Raw genomic sequence first — 26,535 nt, forward strand, 5'->3', positions numbered from 1 at the left:
GAGACAAAATTGACCTGAAAGCTTGCTCAGAATTTACTTCACTGTTTCATGCTCATTTCTGCCTTTCAGGTGCCACCCAAAACCTTTCCAGATGGCTGGCTGGTTCAGTGAAACAATACATTATGGCTTCTGTTACTCTTAATTTCAGAACAACCACGCCAGCCCAACACCATTCAAATCTTAGGGCTGACTCAGTTCCTAACCAGAACCAGGATCAAGAACAGAGAAGCCCTTACCAAGGAAAGGAGATGACTCTGGACAGTAAGGAAGTTCCTCTGGGGGCAGAGGGGGCCGGGCAATCAGGCTGAGGTTGGCGTAGACATCCCCTGGCAGCGAAACATTGTGTAGGCTGGACAATATAGTCAATGTGCCCCCCTTGTAGAAGATGCCCAGGAAATAGGCAACACGTTTGCGGTAGCCATCGTGGTACAGCAGAGCCATCACCACCAGCTGTACCCCTAGGAAGAGCAGCAGGTAGCGGCCACGCAACTGCAGCATGGCTGAGGCAGGGCCAGGATCATCTATCCATGGTGCAGCTGGGCTGAAGGGTGGCGGCGGCAGCAGCAGCAGCAGCAGCAGCAGCAAGGGAAACAGAAGACAGTGACCTGTTGGAAGCAGCAGAAGGTAGAATGAGTACAGGCAATGCTCATTCGTCAGGTTAACTTTTTTTTATGCACAAACATTTTGAAGGGCTAAAAAGGTGCCCCAATTAAAGTACCAGCAGGTTTTGGGGGGTGGGGAAGAAACTAATTTTAATGCAAGTACAAACTGTAGCGGAGAAGCACCATTTTGAGAGGCATTCCGTGTCTTTGGGGAGAGAATAGCCATTTACAACCCATGCATGCATCGCCTAAAAGCAAGGATCATCTTCACTCGAAAACCATTTAATGCCGATTTGATTATCTGATCAGCCTCCTGACGTTCACAATGCTCAGCTTTCGCTTGGATGCTTACAAGAAAATGCATTTCCTGCCCCCACCTCGCCCCCAAACGTTTCATGTCTACAGGGGTAAGGTTCTGAAAGGGGGGGGGGGACGTTCACATCCAGAGCCCAGCCCAGCTATTTTGTTACACACAAGGCGATCTGCTCGCAGCAAGCACAAGTATGGACAGACGTGGCACCGCGAGACAAAGCAACTAACAGTAATAGCATCTTCCTGTCTCTGCAGCTGCATGAGAAGTCTCAGTGCAGCAAAAAACAAACCGCACACCTGCCAAATGAGAGGTGTCCACAGGAAAGGAGAACGTGGGAGTGGGTGGTAGGCATAGCAACATAACATGGCGAACATATGCACCAGGGAGGGGGAAAGAAGTTAGGACAAGTGGCAGACAGAAAGAAATAAGATAGCAGAATTCTTTTTTGCTTATACTCCCTCCCTCCTCCCCAAAACCAAGGAAACACAGAAGGATTAAAGCTTGGCAGCTATCAAGTAAAAAAAGGAAAAAAATATGTTAAGCTCAGTTGCAGATCAATCCCCAGAATCTGCAGGAAGGGCTGGGAATGCCCCCTGACAGAAATGCTAGAGAACTGCTTCCAGTCCAAGGAGACAAATCTGAGCAAGGTCTTGACTAGGCATAAGGCAGTTTCCTACATTCCTGGGAAACTTAAAACAGTCTACCTGCCTCTCCTCCCATGGAACTCCATAGTTGAAGGGTGAATTGAATCTGGGTTCTCCCAGATACTATCATGCTCTGACCACAACACAGTTATTCTTACAATAATATTGCCAGAGCCTCCTTTCTCCATACCCCGGAGCTGCTTCATTTAAAGTGTCAAAAGCCATGTTTTGCATGTACATATAACCTTAGTCCACAGCTGCTGCTATCTGCAACACTTGAGGGAGGAGGGAGGGATGGGAACAGGCGCGAGTCCCCTTGCCGCAGCCCTTTCCGTGCACCTTGTCCACTCTTTGGTTTCCAATATTAGGCCCAGCTGTGAGCCACTTCACATATCTCAGCATTTGGGTTGTATAGATCCTCTTCACCCTGGCTTTTGACACTTACAAGGTATGCTTTTAGCACCCACCTTATTTCCGTGACTGCAAGTTGTTTAAACTGTTTTTAACGTGTGTTAATTGTTGCAAGGTGCCCCGAAACCCAAGGGTAAAGGCTAATAAATTATTATACTGTAATAATCTACCAGATTGCAGAATCTCGGGTAACGCGGCAGGAAAGGGCTTGGGGGAGTGCAACATGGAGCAGCACATTCCATACCTTTAAGTGAGAGAAGTAGCCTGCTTTGGTTACCTATTCTGCTACCTGCCCACACCTTGTGCAGCACAACAGGTGTCTCGGAGCAGTGCCAACTGGCAACAGCTAAGGGGAGAAACAAGGAAATGGCCCAAGAGATTCCTGTAAGAGATGTTCCAGGGTGATATAAGAAAGAAGGAAATGAATCACACATAAAGGTAAAGAACCCCTGACGCCTAAGTCCAGTCACGAACGACTGGGGTTGCGGTGCTCATCTGGCTTTACTGGCAAAGGGAGCCAATGTTTGTCTGCAGGCAGTTTTTCTGGATCATGTGGCTAGCATGACTAAGCTGCTTCTGGCGAAACCAGAGCAGTGCACGGAAACGCCGTTTACCTTCCCGCCGGAGCGGTACCTATTTATCTACTTGCACTTTGACATACTCTGGAGCTGCTAAGTTGGCAGGAGCTGGGACCGAGCAATGGGAGCTCAACCCTGTCGCAGGGATTCGAACTGCCAACCTTCCGATCGGCAAGCCCTAGACTCAGTGGTTTAGACCACAGAGCCACCCACGTCCCACATAGATGTCACATATAGGCAACCCTAATTAAAACCTTCAGGGAAGAGCTGACCCTTCCAGATTCACTGAGCTGCTCCACTGCCCAAAGCAAGAGGCTCAGTCAAGGGCATCTTGCTGTATTTGGGAAGAAAGAGGAGCATTCTTACATCACTTAGTCAAACCCAACAGATTAGGAAATGGCATTTGGTGTGTGGCTGGTTTTGCCTTCATGTGTGCATGTTCATTCCCAACACACTTTGACAAGAAAAACTTCACAGAAAAGGCAAACAAGCTCCGTCGTGATGTAGCCTGCAACCAAGTTGGAAAACTTCCTTTTTTGTTGCTGTGATATTGTTCTATACCTTTTTTAAAAAGGTATAGACCAGCATTTTGATAGGAAGGTTTGGGTATGAGAAAACTTAAACTGTGGCTCTCCTTTCTAACCCAACTATTAATATGTGAAGGTAGGAGGTACTGCACAACTGATCGAAAAGTATCCAAGTGGCTCAAAGCCAGTGTGCAAACACAGATAAGTAGTGTGCTTGCTGGTAACAAAAGGCATATATTTGTCGTTGCAAAAAAATGCAGCAGAGATGAATTCACTGGGGCCTTTCCTAGGCAGCCTTTTTGGGACCTGAACATTCTACCATCTAAAGCAGTGCAGTGAATTGGAGCCGTTTCAGTAGCCTAGGCGGAGGCAAACAGGGTAGTACAAGAACACTGCAGTCTGGAGACGCTTCTCAAGCCTGACACCAACATGCAGGATTCGTCCTACCCTGCAGCCCTCACAAATAAAAGAAAGAGTGGAAGGCTGGTGTGACAATGTAACAATGGAGCCAAAGTTTTAAAAGCTGCCTGATCAGCTCTACAGCCCGCTTTCCCGATGCACGTTATTGTATTCTGGAAATACGGTTTAAGACGAATAAGTGGCTTGCTGGAGCATGTTATTCAAAAGTTCCTGCAGTGCTCCTTTCCCCATGGCTACCAACAAGCTAGAGTCTCTGCCTTGCCATGCCATGTGACCTGGGCTCCAAACCACAAACGGTAAGCAAGGTTAAAGTCATACCTTGATTCAAAGGCTGCCGCTGGCTAGCCGGTGGTGTGCCGCACAGCAGCTGAGGTAAGGGGCTGGACAACAGGGAGGAACCAGTGGGAGCAGCTGCGGCTACCTAACCTTCTGCTACACAACCCTGGTTTGTGAAATTGCTAGTTAGAGCAGGGTAGTGAAGGCAATTAAGAGTAACTGATCCAGAATCAAATATTATCCTTGGGCTTATCCACACTTACCTTTCCCCTGCGCTTTCCAGGCATGGTCCATATTTTAAAGCTCTGTGCCTTTGCCTTTTTACCCCAGAGATTTCCCTGTGAAAACCCACTCTTTAAAGCTGAATTGGAGCAAGCAGCAATCCACAGAAAACCTGAATTGCCATTTGTTGTAAGGTAAAGGTAAAGGTACCCCTGCCCATACGGGCCAGTCTTGACAGACTCTGGGGTTGTGCGCCCATCTCACTTAAGAGGCCAGGGGCCAGCGCTGTCCGGAGACACTTCCGGGTCACGTGGCCAGCGTGACATCGCTGCTCTGGCGAGCCAGAGTCGCACACGGAAACGCCGTTTACCTTCCCGCTGGTAAGCGGTCCCTATTTATCTACTTGCACCCAGAGGTGCTTTCGAACTGCTAGGTTGGCAGGCGCTGGGACCGAGCAGCGGGAGCGCACCCCGCCGCAGGGATTCGAACCGCCCACCTTTCGATCGGCAAGCCCTAGGCACTGAGGCTTTAACCCACAGCGCCACCTGCGTCCCATGCCATTTGTTGTACTTCGGCTTTAAAAAGCAGGTTTTCATGAGGAAAGCTCCAGAGAGAGAAAAAGAGTGCTTATATGTATATATATTATTTATTGAATATGTACCTGCAGTTGTTTACTGATTTATATCTCAGGGCAGTTCACGGGATAAAATCAGAATGGAAATTTCTGACATGGACATTGAACTTTAGAACGCACGGCTGTGCCTATAAAGCATGGGGCCGAAAAGCCCTTTATCTCATCAGGATCCTGATCCAGCTACCAGTGTCAGTTCTTGGGGGTGGGGGGGGTGGGGGAGAGAGGTTTAGGACTTAGAGACCAAGACATAGGAGAAGCTCCAGGTCCTGGGAAATGCATTTCTACTGAGTCTTCCTTCAGAGAGCTTTAAACAAAACAAGAGGTCATTGATTTGAAGGTAATGATAATGAGCTAGGCTTCTACATCAAGTGCAGAAGGACACTTCAACTCCAATCTAAATAAACTACCCTCAAAGGGCCTCTCCCCACACAAACAGGCCATCTCTTCACCAGGAATTATTTCCCCCTGGAATTTGTAGCCAACCCATGTTAGACTGAAGTTCTACGAACCAGAAGTCACATTATAGAAGCAACCAACCTGACGAACAAGTTATGAGCTGCTCATTAACCAGTACATTAATAATGAAAGAGCCATTAAAATAGAGCCACGGCTTGGTCAAACTGGAAAGCACACTCAATAAATTGCTTTCTTCAACTTGGGAGTTTCACCTCTTTAAAATTCACACTGGTGCTACCCTCTTCCTTTTTTGACTTCAGTAGCTCCGGCATAAGATGAGCGAACTTTCCAGAGATGCTTACCAAGTTCTTTCCCATAATTTATCAGCTCCATTTCACATCATCCTTATGGCTCACCTTGTCCTACCAAACTTCCCCCACCCCTTCCCTGTCAAACCCTCATTGGGATCTCTGCAGATTAGTCCAACCATCACAAGCAGCGTACTCACAAGCTCATAGCTAGTACTGAGCAATGGATGCGCCTCTTTTCCTGTTGAACTTATTGGCCACTCCTGCCTAGGGAACCACGAGAAGGGAAAAACAAAGTCCTGCATGAGAAAAGAACTTTCTTTATCCTCCACACTCACAGTCTGCATTTTTCAAGTATGGGGTACTTCACTCCCTCTCTCTCTCAACTGAAATGAAGGCAAGTTCAGAAACTGGCTAGACTTCAGAAGGAAACTTCACGTTTAAGGGAAAAGATGAAGGGCAGCAACTGAAGCATGTGCTTTGGCCATCTTTTCAAAACCTGGCTGAATTTGGCAAAGAATGGGCCGAGACTAAAATAAGAACTCATAGCCAATTGGCTTCAGTCAGTAAGTAGAAGAGGGGAGGGCCTGAAGCACCGAAACTGAAACAGCCCAGCACAGAGTTGCCTCTTTCAAAAGTCTGCATATCAAACACATCCTCACTGTGGAATGCACAGGACATTGCCAAATAAAGCAATTTTCCAGCTGGCAACTTGAAACTTGAGTACTGACCACCCCCCACTCCCAGGACTACTACTAAAGAAACAGGTTCTGACCTCGCAACTTCCTTGGTGATCCTGTTCCTATCAAGAATCACACTGCACATTTCTGACCAGGGTGTGAAAAGCTGGGCCACATGGGAGGTTTTTTAATCCTCCACAGGAATGAGATCTTATCAGCATTGTCAGTAAGGAAGGTATTTTCCTTCCAGTAGGCAAGGCTTCCTCAAAGAGGAGGGTAGGAGCGAAACTATGCTGAGTATCTGCACCACCCACCTTTATGTTCTAAGCCAAGCCAGGCCTTCTGGAGATGACATGGATAGATAAAAGCTTAAGAAGGAACTCTGGTGATTCCCATTTAGTTCAGCATGCTGTTCTCACAGGCCAGGTGCTTATGGGAAGCCCACAAGCGAGACACAAGTGCCAAAAGCACTCAACCCACTCATGTCCACAAGATTCGGAGAACATTTATGTTCTTCCTGCCACTGAGTCTCTAATACTAGCAATCAGGCACATGCATAACTCTGTTTATTCACAAACTTGCTGCTAATTCCAGTCCTCTTCCTCCCCTCTCTTGCCCACCTTTGAACTGTACACAACCAGAGCAATAGAATCTGGTTTACTGCAGCCATGCATCCTCAACAGCAATTCCATTATATGACACTTCATGCGATCTTACAAGGCTTCTTCCTTTCACTGAATCTGCGCAATTCCATTACACGGAAAGCACAAAAACCACAGAGTCATAATTTCTGGCACAGCCTGAAATTCTGGGGAGGGTGCAGACGCCAAAGCCTCCTTATTGAGTTCAGACCAAGATTAACCTTGCCTCCGGAGGTAAAGACGATGTCACCCCAAAGATTCAGTGTTTCCTTCCAAGGCAAAGAGGGTGCGGTCTTAAGTTGGCCCAACTTTAGGTAAAGGTAAAGGTACCCCTGCCCGTACGGGCCAGTCTTGACAGACTCTGGGGTTGTGCGCCCATCTCACTTAAGAGGCCAGGGGCCAGCGCTGTCCGGAGACACTTCCGGGTCACGTGGCCAGCGTGACATCGCTGCTCTGGCCAGAGCCAGAGCCGCACACGGAAACGCCGTTTACCTTCCCGCTGGTAAGCGGTCCCTATTTATCTACTTGCACCCGGAGGTGCTTTCGAACTGCTAGGTTGGCAGGCGCTGGGACCGAGCAGCGGGAGCGCACCCCGCCGCAGGGATTCGAACCGCCGACCTTTCGATCGGCAAGTCCTAGGCGCTGAGGCTTTAACCCACAGCGCCACCTGCGTCCCATAACTTTATTTATATATAAATAAAACTAGTTATTTAAAATGCTGGACAGCATTACTTACTGCAGAGAACTCTTCCTCAGGCTGGAAATCTGAAGTGGGGAAAATATTAGCTGCTGCTGTGCCAGTTCATAATGTTTACCCAGGCATGTCTAAGAGCCTTTTCAATTCCTCAATGAGCTGGAACAGATCAGATGCTAGGCTACTCACTTATTTCATCAAGAGCAGCACCTCTCAACTCTCCAAAGGTGTGAGATGCCTGTACTAAAGAGGCAACAGCTAAATCTCTGGTTTTCCTTATCAGCTTCCAGTCTAATTTGATCCAAGCCTGTATTGGTAGGTCAAAACCACCTGGCTTTCAGCGCTGGATAAATGTAACTGCACCTACCATGGCAAGGTTCACAATGATTATAATTCCTATGTTAAAATCCATTTTTAAAACTCTCCTCAGAGCATTCAAAGTACTGGTGCCAACCTTTTCAAGCCCTTAACAACTTGAGGCCTGGTTATATGACCCTGCTCATTCACTAAAATCAGCTATGGAGGTCCTGGTCACATGCCCACCGGTATGAGCAATAAGGTTGCCAGGCACAAAAGATGGGGTCTTTTCAGTGGTGGCCTCATGGTTACGGAATTCCCTTCTGAGTGAGTTACATACGCTGCTGTCAGTGCAGGCTTTCAAGTGGGACTTAACATCTCTTTTCCAGGCTGCCTCTTCTTAATGTGTTCTTCAGCTGTACTTTCAAGCTCTCCCTCTCCCTCTCCCTCTCCCCCCACACGGAGAGAGAGTGAAATACTTAGGCTTCATTGGGCCTAGGTGCTGCTTCATAATAATTCATCTCATTTGTTGTCTTTCTTATTGTTTCTGTGCTTACCACTTTGTGAGGGCATGGCCTACGAGGCAGCCTATAAATTTGTCATATAAAATAAATTGATGACTCTTCCTGAATAAAATTCAGAAGGGTAAAGGCAGTCAGCACAGCTTATTATGAATGGAGTGCATATGGTGAAGAACAAAGATCATCTTTTCAAGAAGACATCTGCGTATATGACAAGAATAGGTGGCAATTTTTTTCTGTTTAACAAACCTGCCCCACCTCTAATTAGCTATTTTGTCAATGATGTAATAATAATAATAATAATAATAATGTTATTTATACCCTGCCCTCCCCAGCCAAGGCCGGGCTCAGGGCAGCTAACCACCAATAATAAAAACAAGTTGAATGAATACAACTTAAAAACAAGATTAAAATACAACATTAAAACATTAAAATGCAGCCTCATCACAGGAGGAGAAAGGAAAAAAGAAAGAGGCGGAGGGAATCAAATTGACTCCAAGCCAAAGGCCAGGTGGAACAAGGAGAATGAACACTGGATGTATGTGGACATCACATACCTTTACTGAACGTGGACATTCCTATAATGTCCATACATATGGGAGCAGTTCACCTACTAAAGTACCGTATTTTTCACTCTATAAGACCCACCAGACCACAAGACGCACCTAATTTTTGGAGGAGGAAAACAAGAAAAAAAATATTCTGAATCTCAGAAGCCAGAACAGCAAGAGGGATCGTTGCACAGTGAAAGCAGCAATCCCTCTTGCTGTTCTGGCTTCTGGGATAGCTGCGCAGCCTGCATTCGCTCCATAAGACGCACACAGATTTCCCCTTACTTTTTAGGAGGGAAAAGGTGAGCAAACAATACGTTCAGAAGTATGTAAACATTCAGCTCCAAACACAAACACCTTTTATATACATCATGCATATAAGACATGTACAAATGTCACCAACAATAAAGCATGAGAAGGAAGCACATCTGTTCTAACTAAACAGTGCCAATCCTCCCACAGCATTGGCTCTTAAAGCCCAGAAGACAGAAATTACTACATGTCCTGGGCTGTGTTACTGGACAATCCTAGCTTTAAAGTGCAGAGACTGACACCCGAGACAGCACTGTGTCAGCTGAAGAAACACAGGCAAACTGAGCCGGGGATGGATGAATGCTCCTGAATAATTATGTACAAGGCTGTGATGTTCCCTAGTGATTAGTGTTCAGTGCAAAACAACGTCTTGAATATCTGGGGAAGTGAGCTGCTTAGATATCTTAAGCAAGCTGGCATGATTGCTAGCATCACCACAAAAAGCTACAAGGCTTGTAAGGGTATCACAGCACCTAGGTTGGCCCTGCTTCCCCTCCAGCTGAATGCATAAGGGCTCAAATCCCCAAACTCAGGTCTACACCTACACACAAGGACATCTGCATTCTCTGACATGGGCTTCCTGGCATATAGAAATGCTTCACATTACGCTTCACATTAGAGGAGTTGACTGTTGGGAAAGACAACAGAAGCAAAGGGAGCCTGTAGCCTGCATCAGAAAAACTCCTGTCCTCCCTTGAGACCATAACCATTCCCTTGTCCAGAGTTGGCTTCTGGGTTCATCTGGGTTCATCATCCCCAATTCATCTGGGAGAAGGGAGTGCCTCATAATGAGAGACCATGGGCAGTGCAGAGAAATGGTCACCTGCAACTGCCATGCCCAAAGAAGGAGGGGATCTATAACTGTATGAACTGTGGTTGGAAATATATTGGAAAATGCAAGCAAATGTGAATTTAAGGATGCCCACCTGTGCAGTTCTGTTTCCTCAGCTAGATCAGAGAGGTCGTCCTTAATTCTTGGAGTGCAGCACTTTTTTGCTCCCAATCTCCATGGAGTTTCTGCAATGAATCGGGGAGGGTGAAGAGAGAGGTCAACTTAGAACTAGCGCATATGACAGGGCAGAAGGAAAAAGCATAGAGGCAGAACCTGGCATTTTCACACAGCAATGCAACATCGCCACATGAAACCAACAGCACGCAGCCAATTTAAACAGGAAGTGGAAAGCTGCTAGTGCAAAGTAGGATGAGGAAAGGGGGGGGGGAGAGAGAGAGAAACAGAGAATGGGGTCAGGAATGTGCAACGTGTACAGAACGGGAATGGGAGTTAATCACTACCAGCAGTCAGTACTTCCAACAGGGAACAGAACAGTTTTCCATACCGAATCATGCTATTTGACAATCATTCCAGATTTCTTTCTTCAAATTAATGCACTGCACAGAGACAAAGCTGACCGAATAATTAAGAATAATTCAGTTGCACCTATGGCACACAGCACATCCCGGAACAACAGAAATAGCACTAAAAGAACCCCCTTCCAGAACCAATCACTACTCAGGGTCTTTTATACTTTCTATTCAAGAAGTCGATTCTTTGCTGCTTAGTTTATTCATTATCCCACAGGGGGAGGCACAGAAGTCTTGCTGTAGGTTAGGCAGTGGTATATTCCCTGTGATTCAGCTCCACACTTCCCTAGCGAACAGGAGACTTAGCGTTCTGTTGCTTAGACAACCCACGGGTTGCCAAGATGCAACTGTTAGTGCCTAATTTTTCTTAAAGGGCTAGAAATTCTGGAATAAGTGCTGACTGGGCAGAGGAAGCTCTGGCCCTCGGGTTTCAACCCCCCTGCCTTTTGCATATGCAGCCTTCCCACCATATTAAAAAGAAATATGGTGCCCTACCTGTAGATTATGATCTAACACAACTGAACCAAGAATTGCTATAAGCTTCAAGGAGTGTCTGTCGCCGTAGTCTTAAAGTCAAAGAACAGGGTGCAGCCTCCAAAGTCACCTAGGCTAACTCCTCTTCAAATATTTACAAGGACATGTTGCACAACTTCTATGGAGTGGATCATTGCCAACAATCACTTCTTAAACCACAATTCAGCAATAAACACATGGCAACAATGCACACATGCCACTCATACAGAAAGGCTGCTATTGTAAACGCAGCATCTTAACACTCATATAAGCCACTAAGTCAACAGTGACTGGTGACAATGTGCCTAAGGTGCCTTTTTTTATTGTAGTTTCCCATGCAGTCTTCAATGAGTTAAAATCATAGAATTGCAGAGTCCCCGTCCCCTTTCCCCCAAGGGGGCGGGACACTAATCTTTTTTTAAAAAGAATTTTATTCATTTGGCCTCTGTTCCCTCAAGCCCTTTAATCTGTTAAGACGATGACACCCTTGATGATGTCCATGTGCATGTTTGTGTGTGTGCGCACACGTTTGTGTGTTCAGAGCTCGCAGAACAGTGAACACTATAAAAATCTAATTGACTTACTACGTATAGTTAAACTATGAATTTGCTCGTACAATATGTAGTAATGGCCGCCAACTTGGATGATTTAGAACTGGGCTCATTCATGGAGGACAAGGCTATCAATGGTTACTAGTCATGATCAGCATGTCCTACCTCCACTGCCAGAGCCATGCCTCTGTGAACCAGCTGCAGGGAATAATCACATCTGGCCTGATTCAGAAAGGCTTTACCTGTATTTACACATGCACACACGGAGGCAATTGTGATGTCATCTCTCTGTCTCAGTTACACCAACCCAAGAGCTGCAAAATATGTGGGAAAGGGTACCCAAAATAATCAAAGGGTTGGGATGCTGTTCCGACAAGAAAAGGCTAACAAATCTGAAGACATTTTTTTATAAAGAGACAAGAGAAAGAATATTGCTTGAAGCTTACAGCGTTATGCATGGTAAGGAAAACGAGATATATATTTTTCCCCTCCCTCCCTCACGATACACTCAGGATCATCCTGTCAATTTAGGATATACAAAAGAAAGTACAGTGCACACAGGCTAGCTTGTGCAATTTGCTTCTACCAGGCAGGACAATGGCCACTGGTTCAAGATGGCTTTAAAAGAGGATCAGACAAACTCAGGGAGAGGTTCTCTGCAGTTATTGGTCATTGTAGCTTAATGGAACCTCACGGTTCAGAGGCAGCATGCCACGGAGTAGCAGAGGAAAAGGATAAGAAGGGCCATTGCACCCATGCCTTGCTTCTGGGCTCCACAGTGGTATCTCTCTGGCCACTGTGGCAATCAGGATAATGGGGTAGAGGTGTATCTCAGCTGCTGCACAACCTCCAAGGCCAGGCAATTCATAGGAGAAGAACACTCTATTTTCCCCCATTTTGCCTCTCCCTGAAAGCTCCACAGTTTTCTGCTGAAGTGGGCTGGAATTAAGAGCCTTGCTGGATCAGACCAAAGGTCCATTAAATCTATTCCAAACCATCTTGTTTTATTTATCAAACATCTAAAATTAGTCACTGCGCAAAACAATTGAGAAAAATTCTCGGTACACACAGGCTCACGATCTATGTTTTGAAAAAACAAAAAGAAAGAAAGATCAACCCATGTGGTTCCTATCATGTGGCAATAGATGCCAAAAAAAGAAAGGAAAGGAAACAAAAGGGAAGTGTCTGAATTCTTTCAGAAACAGTCAGCCATCTCAAGTCCTGACAATTTTTCTCAGTGCGCCTATTAGGTGGTTCCCCATTAACCCCCCACAAACAGACCCGGTACTCATCAGCATTAGCGCAAGCACTCTGTGTGCAGAAGTCACTTCAGCGGGATGGATGAGTGCCAAGGGAACGCAGCTTTGAAATTATCCTTGGCTGCTGCTTGTAACCACGCTCTGTCTGGAGGCCGTTAAAGAGGCCAGACGCTAGAAGCTGAACCTCAAAAGAAATCTCTCTTTGAGGGTTGATAGGCCAGCCTTTCCCAACACACCCCGTCCTTCTACAGACACATACATAACCAAGGCCAAAAGTAAGTCTATTGAAAAGTAAAGAAGAAGAAAACAACAACCCCAAAACATGAAATTCACACAGCGCAAGGATTCAAAAGAAAATATGAGGGTTGGCAATAATCCCATGGCATCCCCCAAAATGAAAACATAGCACCAGTGGTTACAGAAGTAGTGATTACATTCTCTGTGCTCCCCAGCCTTAGAAGACTTGGCTATTATCAGATCTGAGGTGGGAAACTCAGCCAGTTTGCAAAGCCATGAACTGGAGGGCACTTGCTCCAGCCAAGGGACAAAGTGTGGTGAGAAAATTATTTGTGAGAAAGACAAAACCCAAGGAAGATTCTGTCTACTATCAGAAGAGTAAAAGGCAAGGTAACATATTTGGCCAGACAAACTTCTGGTAGTCTGTTGGGGGGGTGGGGAGCAGGTTTGCAAGTTACAAAACGTCATCAGGAAAGAACATCGAAGTACAGATTGGAGACAAATAAATGCTTTCTTGTAACTGTTTCTGTTCCGTTCTGACAAAATACTTTGACTATTAGGGTGCTGTATGGGATCCAAGAATATCAGCGGCAAACATATTACCAATTCCTATCTTAAACAACTCCTAACCCACAATAATACTACAACCAGACTTAACACGGACACTGGCACCAAAGCCTGCAATAAACCCAGATGCCAACTTTGCTGCCACATACACCCGGACAACACCATTACTGGCCCCAACAACATCACACATACCATCTCGGGACTATTTAATTGCTCATCGTCTAACATTGTGTATGCCATCAAATGCCAACAGTGTCCTTCAGCTCTCTATATTGGACAAACAGGCCAAACCTTACGCCAAAGAATAAACGGACATAAATCCGACATCAGGAACCACAAGACAGAGAAACCAGTAGGAGAACACTTCAATCTCCCAGGACATTCTATACAAGATCTCAAATTGGCTGTTCTATTACAAAGGAATTTCAGAAATAGACTGGAAAGAGAAGCTGCTGAATTGCAACTTATCACCAAACTTAAAACCTTGGAGAGACCTGGTCTGAACAAAGACATTGGATTCTTATCTCATTATACATGACAAAGCCATTTTTCACCTTCTCACCCCTTGCTTTTTCCTGTAAGACCTATTGCAGTCGTTAAGAGTCGTCAACAGGCTCATCACAGCTATCTGCCAATCACCCATTCCCACCACCCTTCTGAGTAATACCCCTCCCCACCTTCTCACTATATAGAAGGGTCTGGTGACTTCTGTTTCAGTGTATCTGAAGAAGTGTGCATGCACACGAAAGCTCATACCAAGAACTAACTTAGTTGGTCTTTAAGGTGCTACTGGAAGGAATTTTTTTATTTTGTTTTTACCAATTCCTAGCTAGTGTTAGAAACAGAGATACAAAAACTAGGAACCAAATGCACTTTAAACCTAGGTTATGGTTGCCAGAACCAGTGTTAGAAACTCAGATATATAAGCTAGGTACCAAATACCTCCTTAAACCAATATTATAGTTGCCACTTTTGGGCAAGATGGCTCTAAAGTTTGAAAAATAAGACTTTAGAGCTATCTTGCCCAAAAATGGCAGCTAAACATTCTGTTCTAGTGACTGTAACCTTGGTTTAAGGAACCATTTGGCACCTAGCTAATATATCTTAGTTCCCAATACTGCGCACAGCAGCCAGGCATGTGAGATTTTCTTAAATCCCTGAACATGTCTCCAGTCTAACTTGCAGCCCCAGCCATGCTGCTGTAGCACTTAACTGCATCCCTGAATACTATAGGCTTGTACAGTACACCTACACAATTGTGAACTGCTATCTTATCAGGGCACCCCCTACAACTCCCAATTGTGAACAAGTACCTTGTCAGCGCAGCCCCACAAAAGTTATATTCCCGAAGACATAGAACTAACTGCACCAGTGTAAACAGACCTGTGACCGAGGCAAAGCTATAAATCAATTGCAAATATGCATTTTACATTAATGTGAAGTCCTTCCTTGAGGGAGGTAGGCTAACTGCATATCCATTAATTCCTCTAATTTAGACACCTGCCCTCAAGAACTTTCTTAAAATAAGAAAACTAGACAAGCTTCTTTCACATCATTATTGAATCACATATCTGTTACAATTCACCACCAGTAGGGATACCCAGACTATAGACAGCATGCATGAATCACTACTTGCTTGCCCGTATGCTATCTTCTTCACCTTACAGGAAGCATGGCAGGAACTAAAAATGAAAGTCACCATTATGGTGCAACACATGGGTGGGGAACCTCTTCCAGCTGGTGGGCCAAATCTAACAGGTGAGCCAGGTTGCCCACTTGTCAATCACTTGATGTCACTACGATGTCAGGCGACACTACACTTCAAAGCCCAGAGTGTTAGTTCAAACTGCAGTCTGTTTGCAAGGAGCACCACACATCTGTTTTAGCAGTGGATTCATTGGAAGCTGCTTCCTTTTTCCTGGAGGAAGGCATGCTTCCACTGGCCATCAGTAGTGCAAATGCCCCTTGCAGCAGCAAAGGAACCAGGAGCTCGTTTAAAGCTCTGGGGAGTGGGGAGTGAAACAAAATACAAGCCAAAAGAATGATTCTAGAGCAGGGCTGCCCAACTTTTCATAACAAGTGGGCCACAAGGGTACGTCGACACAGAACCCACAGGCCACACACTGCCTTGTGCGCATGGCCTCGCTTACCTGACTTTGTGAAGGCAGTGCAAGAGGGGCGTCAAATGTTGCTGAGGGGCACCAAAAAAGCCTCAAGGGCTGCACACTGGACCACACTATTCTAGAGCAACATTTTCTTGAATTTAGCAAAATCAAGTTATCTTCCTAAAACAGGGGTTGTTAACCCTTTGGAGCCAATAAGCAGATTTGCAAAACAGAAAAAGTCTCTCTCTCTCTCTCTCTCCCCCACCTGTAACCGCCGACCTATCATCCCCATGCCACAATTAGGCATAAAAAAACTTTTACTGCCTTCTTTCAAGCATAAATTCAGTAGGGGGAGGAGTGGAATAAATACTCCACAGATGCAAGGCAAGGTCTCTGTAGGCACTGGTGACCCATGTCCTAATATTACCCAATATTTGGTGCACAAACACCCAGAAATCTAACTGGACACACTAGCTTGCCCACTGCCCTGTGCTGCTCCTTTGTCACTTGGCTAGCTTTTCTACATCTCTCAACTGCTTTCCCCGAATACCTATCAATCCCATATTTTCACAGCACTTGATCTTAGGCAAGTGAACCCAAAGCGGACACAGAGTATGATGCTACTCTTTATGCATCTCAGTAGGATTATGATCCACACTTCTACCCATCTTTAGGCCTACTGCCAACAACATGTGCAACACTTTGCATTGCTGCTCCCCTTGCTGAGGTCTTGCACAACCCTACGTGCCTTCAAGACAAACTAGTTTGGCTGTAGCCTGTGTCTGCATAATCAACAACCTACTTAAAATGAGAAGGGAGAAGACAGAAAGGCCCACAGTGAATTCCAGAATGACGTGGATTTGTCTCAAAGTTATTAAATTAGCAGAAGTTCAACCCAGAGACACCATAATAAAGGAATGGATGGAACGAGAGCAGCTGACCCCCTAGATCCCATGCTGTGCACTACATAAGCACAAAACACCAAGACCAAAAGGAAGGAAGGAAGTCTCCAGACAGTGCTTCTATAGACACAGGCTAACATGATGCAATCCAATATCCTTTGTCCAATAAATTTAAATTGGCTTTAGTTATAAGCAAGGTGCTAACCTTCCAGGTTCCTATCTTAGTCTAGACATAAAACTTACCATCTCTTAGCCAAAAATACTTTTGTTGCAAAGAGAAACTGAGACTTCAAAATGTCATATTTTAACCCACTGTCAGACTCTAGGAAATAGCTAGGAAAAGGTCTACTTACTTAAATACAGTAAGTCCTTTGGAGGTTCTGGATGACCAGAGATGCTCTACAGCTACAAATAAAATTGCAGTGCTTTAAATAAACCTTTGCTGGGCATATGAAAAACTCAAGAGACCAAGAAGATATGCCACCACACCTGTAGATTCCAACAACACTGATCTGTCCCCACAGACTGGGTTTGTGTTTGGTTGGGATTTCTCATACAGTACAGTCACTGCTGTACCAGTATTGTTTCAGCACAAGATCTAGAGCCCGCTTCAGGCTGCCACATATAAATAGGATCTTCAACTTGCCCCCCCCCCCCAGCAACACACATGAGCCATACCTAAGGAAGCATATGCATATGCATTGGGCATATGCATTGGGGGAAGAGGGAATGGCCCATTGATCTCCTTGCATAGAGGAGGGAAATACAGTATACAGCTTCAGATGTCATGGTGTCAATTAAGCAATTGAATTTAGATACAAGCTTCAGGAGGAACGGAACCCCCACCTCCCACGAGAGTCCAGGCACAGAGTATTTACAAAATTGCGAAAGGTTTCCAACCCACCCTGCATTTTCTCAGCCTGTCATTACCAAGGAAACAGAAATTTTGATGCCATACCACCCCTGTCCCCTGCACACAGGAAACGTGGACCTCTTCATATCTCGATGCTATTAGAACTGAGACCTAACAAGAGACTACAGAGACCTAGCAGCAAAGTTCACCTGCGCCCCCTAACATCAGATCAAGGCATACTGGTTTTAAAAGGAAAACACTAAAACACACCCCACCCTCTCTCTCTCTCTCTCTCTCACACACACACATACTTAAGCAGCCCACCAATGGCCCCCAGCCTCAAAGCCAAGTTCATTTCCGACTTAAAGCAAACCCACATTCCTCCAGGAAGGGGGGGGGGCTTATCCTCGGATCCGAGTTTACTTTTGTTTCAAAGCCAACCTCCCCCCGGTTTCCAAAGAAAGCCGACTTCCTGCAGAGTAGGGACCCTTCCCCACCAGTTTCTCAGAACGCAGAAACGAGGCTGGGTTCAAGAGGGTCTGAATTCTTTGGAGAGGGAGGGGAGGGTGTAAGGGGGGAGTGGGGAAGTGAAGAAACAAAGGCGAGGAAAAGAAACTCCTCTCATCCCTCCCCCCCCCCAAAAAAAAAAGTCCCAATGAAAAGACGACTTGCCTTCCCTCCTCAGTCCTGCACACCTCTTTTCTTTTGGAAAACCCTACCCACCGACCCACAAGCGGGAAACTCGGCTGCTATGCAAGAACCACCCCCGGGGCCAGGGGAGCCCCTCAGGCTGCCGAGAGGGGGAAGCCCCCCCAGCCCAACCCCGGTGGGCACAACGGGACTGACTTCCGAGGAAACCTGCCCAGGCTTGTCTGCCAGTCAGTCGGTCACTCACCGTTCCTGGTCGGTCTGTTGGGCTGCCTGGCTACCTTCCTTCAGCCCCCGGAGTTGGGGTCGGGAAGCCTTGGTGGGGCTTCTGCTCTGGGCTGTGCAGGGTCGCCCGCCTCCCCGAGTCCCCGCCCGCCCCACGCGCCGAGGGGGAAAGAGAGAGAGAAGGAGAGAGAGAGAGAGAGAAGTGGGTTGTTAGGGGGCGGGGAGGGAAGCGGGAGAGAAAGCGGGCGCGCGCGCGTCACGCAGCGGCGCTCCGAATTCCCCCAATTGAAAGCCGGGCCAATCGCGCGCCGGCAGGGAGGGAGGGAGGGAGGGCGAAAGACAGACACGCGCATTCGCGTTCCTCTCTTTTCCCCTCGGCATATACACAAAAGGAATGGGCAGGCGGCGCGCGCGACGCCAGCCAACCGGAGCCGGGGAGCTCGCGACGTCGCCGGGCGCTGATTGGCGGAGGGGTGAGGGGAGGGGAGGAGGGGGAGGAAAGAGAACGGGGAGAAGAACAGAAGCCGAGGGGAGAAGAACATAATGAAGAGGGGAGGGTGAGAGTGAGAGAAGGGAGCCTGCGAGTTCCATCCGCCCCCAACGCTCGTCAGTGTCCCTCGGAGCGCAGCCTTGGGGAGTGAATGAGCGCGGCCGCCTCGGGCAGTGGGATTACTCGGAGTTAAAGAACCAGGCTCTCCGGTGCGAACCTGTTGCGCTCTTGGCCTCTGTCTGGACGCGACCAGGGCTGCGCTGAGAGAGAGGGAGCCAAGTCCAAGCCCTTGGCAGCGGGAGATGAATCTTGCTTGTCCGCCTTAGAGAAATATTTATATGCCGCTGCTGCCGCGGATTTATAGCTCTTGTACCTCAGATATATATTATATTATATATATTATAGCTCTTATACCTCAAATAATTTAAAGGGGGGAAACTGGATGTACATTTCCAAACTATAAGATAAAAAAACAAATAAAATAAAACCTACATACAGCAACAGTGGCAAACGGCTTTAGATACCTATTAGGTCCATAAATTACCATATAGCATATATTCAACACAAAAACAACGGCCATTTGTTGTTGGCAAAGGACAGCTGGACATATAAAGGGCCCCATTACCTTCAGTAGCTTAGGACCTCATTGAACCTAAATCTGGCCCTGAGCCAGACAGGAAAATCGCAAGGAGTTAAAAAACAAAAGCAAATTGAGGTGAAAAATAATAAACAAACAAAAGCGAAAGTCTCTCCCGGGAGCTTTAGTGGCCCAATCCTGTACTGTAACGTTTAGCAGTTGCTTTGTAGAAAATGGAAAGTCTTAAATTTTATATTGCTTCACAGAACATGAAGAGGAGTCCCATATGCAGATGGACTGAAGGAGGGCTATACATTGCAAGTGGACACACACAAATGTGAATTGTGCTGACCTCAAAATCTTAAGATATAGGTTTTTTAAGCTACTATATGTGTATAGGGACGCAGGTGGCGCTGTGGGTTAAAGCCTCAGCGCCTAGGGCTTGCCGATCGAAAGGTCGGCGGTTCGAATCCCTGCGGCGGGGTGCGCTCCCGCTGCTCGGTCCCAGCGCCTGCCAACCTAGCAGTTCGAAAGCACCTCCGGGTGCAAGTAGATAAATAGGGACCGCTTACCAGCGGGAAGGTAAACGGCGTTTCCGTGTGCGGCTCTGGCTCTGGCTCTGGCTCTGGCCAGAGCAGCGATGTCACGCTGGCCACGTGACCCGGAAGTGTCTCCGGACAGCGCTGGCCCCTGGCCTCTTAAGTGAGATGGGCGCACAACCCCAGAGTCTGTCAAGACTGGCCCATATGGGCAGGGGTACCTTTACCTTTACCTTTATGTGTATTCACTTTCGGTTGTTGTTTTTTTAGCTGGGGAAGGGATGATATTGACACAAGTTCCAGTGAGGATAGCTGTTGCTTCAAGCGTGGTACAGGACTGATAATGCCAAGGTTACAGGTTTGATCCCTATAAGGGGCCACCTGCATATTGCTGCATTGCAGGCATTTGGACTAGACTAGATGACCCTCACGGTACCTTCCAACTTTAGAATTCTATTATTTTGTCCATCGGTTCCTCAGAGTCTTAAAAATACCGTGAGGGAAACTGTCTCCCTGCATGGTGAGTAAAGGCTGCTGAGAGTCAGAGAAGGGCTGGAGAGGAGGTGCCAACAACAATTAGGGAAAATATATAAAATATTAATATTTTTAAAGCAAGAAATTGGGAATATAAAGAAATGGCATAATAGTAGGAGGAAAATGAAAAAGGAGGGATGGAAGAAATTGGCAGTATGTGGGAGGGAGGATAAGATGGAAAAGGGGGAGGTGAAATTACAAAAATTAATACAGTATGAGAGGCAGGGCAGGGGGAGAGAGCAAATTCTTGCTAAAATGTGGAGCTGGGTCACAATACTTCCAGAGCTAATAGCTGTATAGGAAACTGCCCTATCAAGCTGTTTGCCACAAGGAAATTGCTGTGGCAATGTTTTTAGCAATTTGCAAAGTGGGGTTAGATATCATTAGAAGATTATTTTGGTATCTGCCAGTTGCACCAAGATTGCACTATCTTCCAACATTTGGTGATTGGCTCCACCCCACACCATTTTCTTTGTGACTGGTGAACCTTGGTAGTTTGCAAGCCCCTCAAGCAGCAGCACCCCCCCATAGAAACTTTGAGAACCTTTGGTCTACAGGAAAAGGAAGGGGGGAAAGTATATGTTTTGCTGTTTAGACAACCTTTCAGTGACAGCCTGGGAACGGAATGTAGATGTATGTTCCTGTGTGTCCTTTTGACTGTGCAGTGATGGTAGGAAGTTGCTATAGGATTAGTCAGTGAACAGGTAGAACTGGCTGATTCAAGTCTTTAGAATTGTGTAACTGTGTCAAGCAGCACCTTCTACATGCAAACTTTATCAGGAGTAGTGGTGGTGGAAAATTCAATCCAGTCTGCATTTAAAGGTGAACCTGCCTGATTTTCACTTTCCAAAATAATACGCAAACCAAAACACCGTTAGCTTTCGAAATTCACACTTCTCTAGGCAAGTAATGTAATGTGCACAAAGGTGCATTGTATTAGGAGAAATTGCTTTGCAAAAATGTGTATATTAGGCAAAATTGCATATTAACATTTTCAAAAATGTTCTCAAAGGCATAGCTTTTACTGTATCCTAAAATTCAGTAGGCAAGTCTTCCTCTGACTTAGGGGGGAAATGCTGAGAAAACACTGCTACTTAGTTTCTTACTGATCCCATGAAGCAATCCTCTGTATCTTATTTTATGTTGTGAACTGCCCTGAGATGTACAGATGAAGGACGGTATACAAATGTAATATAATAATAATATTAATACTAAAAATTTGAAAAAATAATCACTAAAATGCTAATGAATTTTCATAAGGACTATTTTTCAAAAGTCACAAAGTGATGTGAAATTAAAACTGAATTAAGAGTGGAAAAATGAGCAACAAACAAAAACTGACATCTTCACCCATCCCTACGAGAGTAAGCCCCACTGGAATAATAAAATATTCCAAATAAAATGTGCACTGGACTGGGCTGGATGCCCTTGACAGCCATGTAACTTTACACTAATTTGGTTGTTAAAGTACATAACCTCTGTAGGTGCACCCAGTTACGGAACTCCCTTCCCCCAGAGGGATGGATAGAACGCTGATGGAATTTTGCCACAGGGTGAAGACGTTCTTGTTTTCCCAAGCTCTTGGAGGTCAACATATCTAGGTTCTTTTCAGTCTTTGTCTCCCTTGATAATCTTGTGTTTATTATAATGGTATTGTGACTGATGTTTCAGTTGTATTTTACGATTCTGTCATAGAGTTTTGATTGATATGTATAAAGTGCTTTGGGGTGACTTCTCACAGTAAGCAGTACTGTATACAAAAGCTTTAAATGTAAAAAACCCCAACCTTTAATGAGGGGTGTGGGACCTGTTCCCTTCCAGATGTTGTTGGACTACATTCCTGACTATTGGCTGTGCTGTGGATGATGGGTAGTCCAACATCTGTTGTTATTTATTTGTTAAGCCAAAACCATTACAAAAGAGAAAACACATAAAACAGAATAAAAACAGAATTTAAAAAGTTGCAGGATCAAAATAATTATTCAAACCAGACATTTTTTTAAGATAAAAGTTTGCTCCCCTTCAGAATTTAACTTAACATCCCCACAAACATTTCTCCTTAAAATTGTCACTATAAAGGCAAAACAGGCCATTTTTTCAGAGGTGTAAAGGGAGGGACGCGGGTGGTGGTGTGGGTTAAACCAGAGCCTAGGACTTGCTGATCAGGTTGGCGGTTCAAATCCCTGTGACGGGGTGAGCTCCCGTTGCTCGGTCCCTGCTCCTGCCAACCTAGCAGTTTGAAAGCATGCCAAAGTGCAAGTAGATAAATAGGTACCGCTCCAGCAGGAAGGTAAATGGTGTTTCCGTGCGCTGCTCTGGTTCGCCAGAAGCGGCTTGGTAATGCTGGTCACATGACCCAGAAGCTGTACACCAGCTCCCTCGGCCAATAAAGTGAGATGAGCGCCGCAACCCCAGAGTTGGCCACGACTGGACCTAATGATTGGGCAAACCAGGAAGTAGTCTCTCTTCATAGGGGATCCAGCGATAGCATTCTTCAACTATGACAAAGCACATAATAAACTGGAGCTGCAGAGCTGCAAGAGTTTCTCATCATTTGATATTTGTGATGCTGGTTACATAGTGAGGGCGAGGAATCTGAATCAGTAGTTTGGCATACAAATGGGCACATTTGGACAGACAACTAGAAGTGCAACCAGCACAAAGATAATGTTTTAAAACATGAGATTACATGTGGTGAGATGCCATCTACAAGTCTAGTGAACCCAGAATGTCCAAAGAAAGGCCATACTTATCAATGACTTGAATCCAAGATGAAGTCAGACTCAGCATCTCTTTGAAAGCTGAAAGTACTTAAATTGACCTTATCCTCCTTTTTAATGTTAGCCAATACTTAAGGGCAAGGATATGCATTTAGGCCATTACTAAACAAAGAGCAGGTTCCAGAGAATGGTAGTGTCAGTTGCCTTGGGGAGCTCAAAAATAGCACAAAGGTATTTATTCTGGGGACAACATCTGGAGAAACACAGGCTTCCCACCCCTATTTTTGTGGTTATGGTTAAGGTTTATCAGCAGAGTGAAGGCTGTGCCACCTATTTCCTAGTCAAAATGATCAGGTATACAAGAAGAACCTACAGTATTTATCAGGGTGTAATTGAATACTACAACTACATGATCTTAGCCACAGGTACATTACTACTACTGTGGTGGTTTCGGTGGGGGTTATCTTGTTGGAGGATGGGCAAGACGGCCTCCTGGAGTCCCCTACAACTTAAGAGATGGTTTGACTCACGGCCAGAACCTTGGACTTGGAAATAACCCTGTCAAAGTTGTCCACTCCTTTGTTAAAAATGGGTGAGGAGACTGTAACCCTTCAGATGTTTTATGGGGGTTCAACTCTTTTATCATCCCTGCCCATTAAGCCATGCTAGCTGGGGCTGATGGGAATTGGAGACCAACAAAATCTTAAGCACTATTTTCCCCACTTCGGTTAAGGAAATTAGCCAATTCTAACAATGTCCAGTGACTGTTCTGTGAGGGAGCAGTTTTTTCCCTGTCTACTCCTAAGGAATATGGTAATCCGTGTCTGTAGATTACTGTGGGTCAGCCTGAGAGCAAGGCAGAGCTTATTTGTTTTTGTTTAGTTCTGGTGGTGCTCCCCCAGAAATCTGACGGGGAGGGAGAAGTAAACTTTTGGGACATGCTAAACTGTGAGCTTCACCTAAGCATAAGCCTGCATATTTGTAAACAAATACAAAATTACTCCTAAGCTTCCTGTGACCTCATTGGAAAAAACAAACCCAGAATAAGCATTTTTCACCACTTGGATAATTAGTTTGTGTATAACATTGGTACATTGTAATGTAACACCATCCTTTCTAGGCAAAATGCCAATTCAATGCAGTTTACAATACCTTAAATTATAATAACAAGCTAACAAAACAAGAGGAAGTAAAAGGAAGCAATAAAAAGGAAGCAGGAAAGAGCAATGCAAGTATGTGTATGAATACATACGCTATATACACATTTATTCATCCATAGTTGCATATCCATCCCAATCTCTTAAGTGGTATGAGATTCCAGGGGGTTACCCAGGGTTCATGTTTCCTTTGGAAATGGAACACAGCAGAGACTGTGGTGTCTTTATGGTTTATTTACAAATATATTCAACCTGAGCCTACAATGGAGGGGTTCGCAGCATTAACACCCCAATAGGGTATTGTTTTTGCCATAGCCACAGCCACAGCCTGGGACTCAAGACAGAAGATTCTAGGTTGGATCCCCAGCATAGAATCAAGAGAAATGTGGACCCCCAGAGTAATTTAGTTCAACCCCTGCAATGCAGCAGTTCATTTAAGCTGGGAATGGTTGTTTTTTTTTTAAAAAAAAAAGTTTGATATTTTATTTTGTTTGATATATATTGTAAACTGCCCAGAGTGGCTAGGGAAATCCAGCCAGTTGGGTGGGTTATAAATAATATAATTATCATCAACAACTTATGAAACCCTGGAGAGCAATTGCCCTTCAGCACAGGACCAGTGGTCAGAGATGATGGAAGTTCAAGTCCCAACAACAGCTGAGGACTTAAGTCTGAGAAAAAGGGAGAAAATATTAAGCTAGACAGACAAATGGTCTGATTCAGTAAGTGTCAGTGTAGATTATAATGAATTTGATAGACCAAACCAATGTTCTTGCAAAGTATAAGGCAGTATGCTATGTTCTGAAGTCCACTCAGCTTCACTATATGACCCCAGGGTCTGTTATTAAGAGGGGGGAAAACATATACTGATGTGCAAAACATATGCTCTACCCCGAGATATAGCCTGTTTGAGAACATCTAATGCACCCTGGATATAGCTCCTTGACATACTGAACTACCCTCTTAAACTTGCAACCAGCTCCGATGCTGGTTTACTCAGAACCAAGTCATATAGTGTTTTGTAGGCTGAACACTAGAAGAGGAGGAGGAGGAGGAGTTTGGATTCGATATCCCGCCTTTCACTCCCTTTAAGGAGTCTCAAAGCGGCTAACATTCTCCTTTCCCTTCCTCCCCCACAAAAACACTCTGTGAGGTGAGTGGGGCTGAGAGACTTCAAAGAAGTGTGACTGGCCCAAGGTCACCCAGCGGCTGCATGTGGAGGAGCGGAGACACGAACCCGGTTCCTCAGATTACGAGTCCACCGCTCTTAACCACTACACCACACTGACTCAAGTTTGTATTGGGCTGCAGTGGTTCAGTGCGGGCTTATCATCATAGGGAAAATATTCTAATTAATAGCTATTTATACACAACACTTTTGAAGCAAATTCAAAGCACCTTCTTTTTATCAAATAATTCTGGGTACTGTAGTTTGTGAAGGGTTGCTGGGAGTCATTACTCTCTCGTGGATGAACTGCAGTACTCAGAATTATTGAGGGAAATAATGTGCTCCAAATGTGCGTCAGAGTTGAAGTGTGTACACAGTCAATGTAACTGCCTATGTCTCAATACAGAGGCAGGTGTGGCAGCTTCTCTAGTCAATAAAAGTCTGGACACGTTTATTTGTTTTAAAACCACAGGTTTTATTCATTTACATTAAAGATGAGATTATTTGCACATTAAAACCCACTTCCTTTATTGATTTACTGGCCCTGGCTTCAGCATTCGGAAAGTTAATATTTAAAAGGATCAGCATTTGAAGAAGTAGCTCAATAGCAGAGCATGTGCCTTGCATGTCCAAAGTCCTGGGTTTGATCCCTGGCAAATCTCAATATGCCAACGTGAAGGAAACTCAAATAAATATATCTGTTCTGCAACATCTATTCTTTATATGCCACTAGGACAGGGTGTGACAACTTGCTCAAACGAAGGTTACAAGTAAAGGGATTATTGGAACAACAATAATTAAGGATGCAATTAAACTCTGTTTAATAGGCAGGAAACAGTGAGATGTCTGAGTAAACATTTTTATCTTTGGGGTGTAAAAAGTGGCAAGCTTCCACACCCTACAATGTTCTTCTGCAAGCAAAAGTGTAAATAAGAAATACATGTGCCACGTTACATTAACCTGTTCTCTCTTGGCTCTAAATTCAAATGGGTGGGGATTGGTTGTCCTATCTCAGTGATGAGACGACAAATGCTCATGGCCATTCCTTTAAAAAATATATTAACTCAATTATCTCGATTGGCACTCTCCAAGTGCAATACT

General features: G+C 45.2%; 1 protein-coding gene across 3 annotated transcripts in view; it reads right to left on the reverse strand.

Moving 5' to 3' along the window:
- The window catches only part of LOC307223216 (beta-1,4-galactosyltransferase 3-like), a 38,544-nt gene that overhangs the window by 6,162 nt on the left and 5,847 nt on the right, over nucleotides 1-26,535 (reverse strand). The window contains exons 1-3 of one of the 3 annotated variants that reach the window (XM_079989076.1): nucleotides 18,272-18,428; nucleotides 9,954-10,044; nucleotides 237-605 (exon numbers count right to left, since the gene is read on the reverse strand). In XM_079989076.1, coding sequence (XP_079845202.1) covers nucleotides 237-498 — 262 coding nt within the window. In that variant the 5' untranslated portion in view covers nucleotides 499-605; nucleotides 9,954-10,044; nucleotides 18,272-18,428. Of the gene's footprint in view, nucleotides 1-236; nucleotides 606-9,953; nucleotides 10,045-11,618; nucleotides 11,663-18,271; nucleotides 18,429-26,535 lie in introns of those variants that run through there. The other 2 variants (XM_079989078.1, XM_079989077.1) reach the window with 2 other exon arrangements.

Source organism: Podarcis cretensis (genome assembly GCF_951804945.1).
Source record: "Podarcis cretensis genome assembly, chromosome: 8".
NCBI lineage: Eukaryota > Metazoa > Chordata > Lepidosauria > Squamata > Lacertidae > Podarcis > Podarcis cretensis.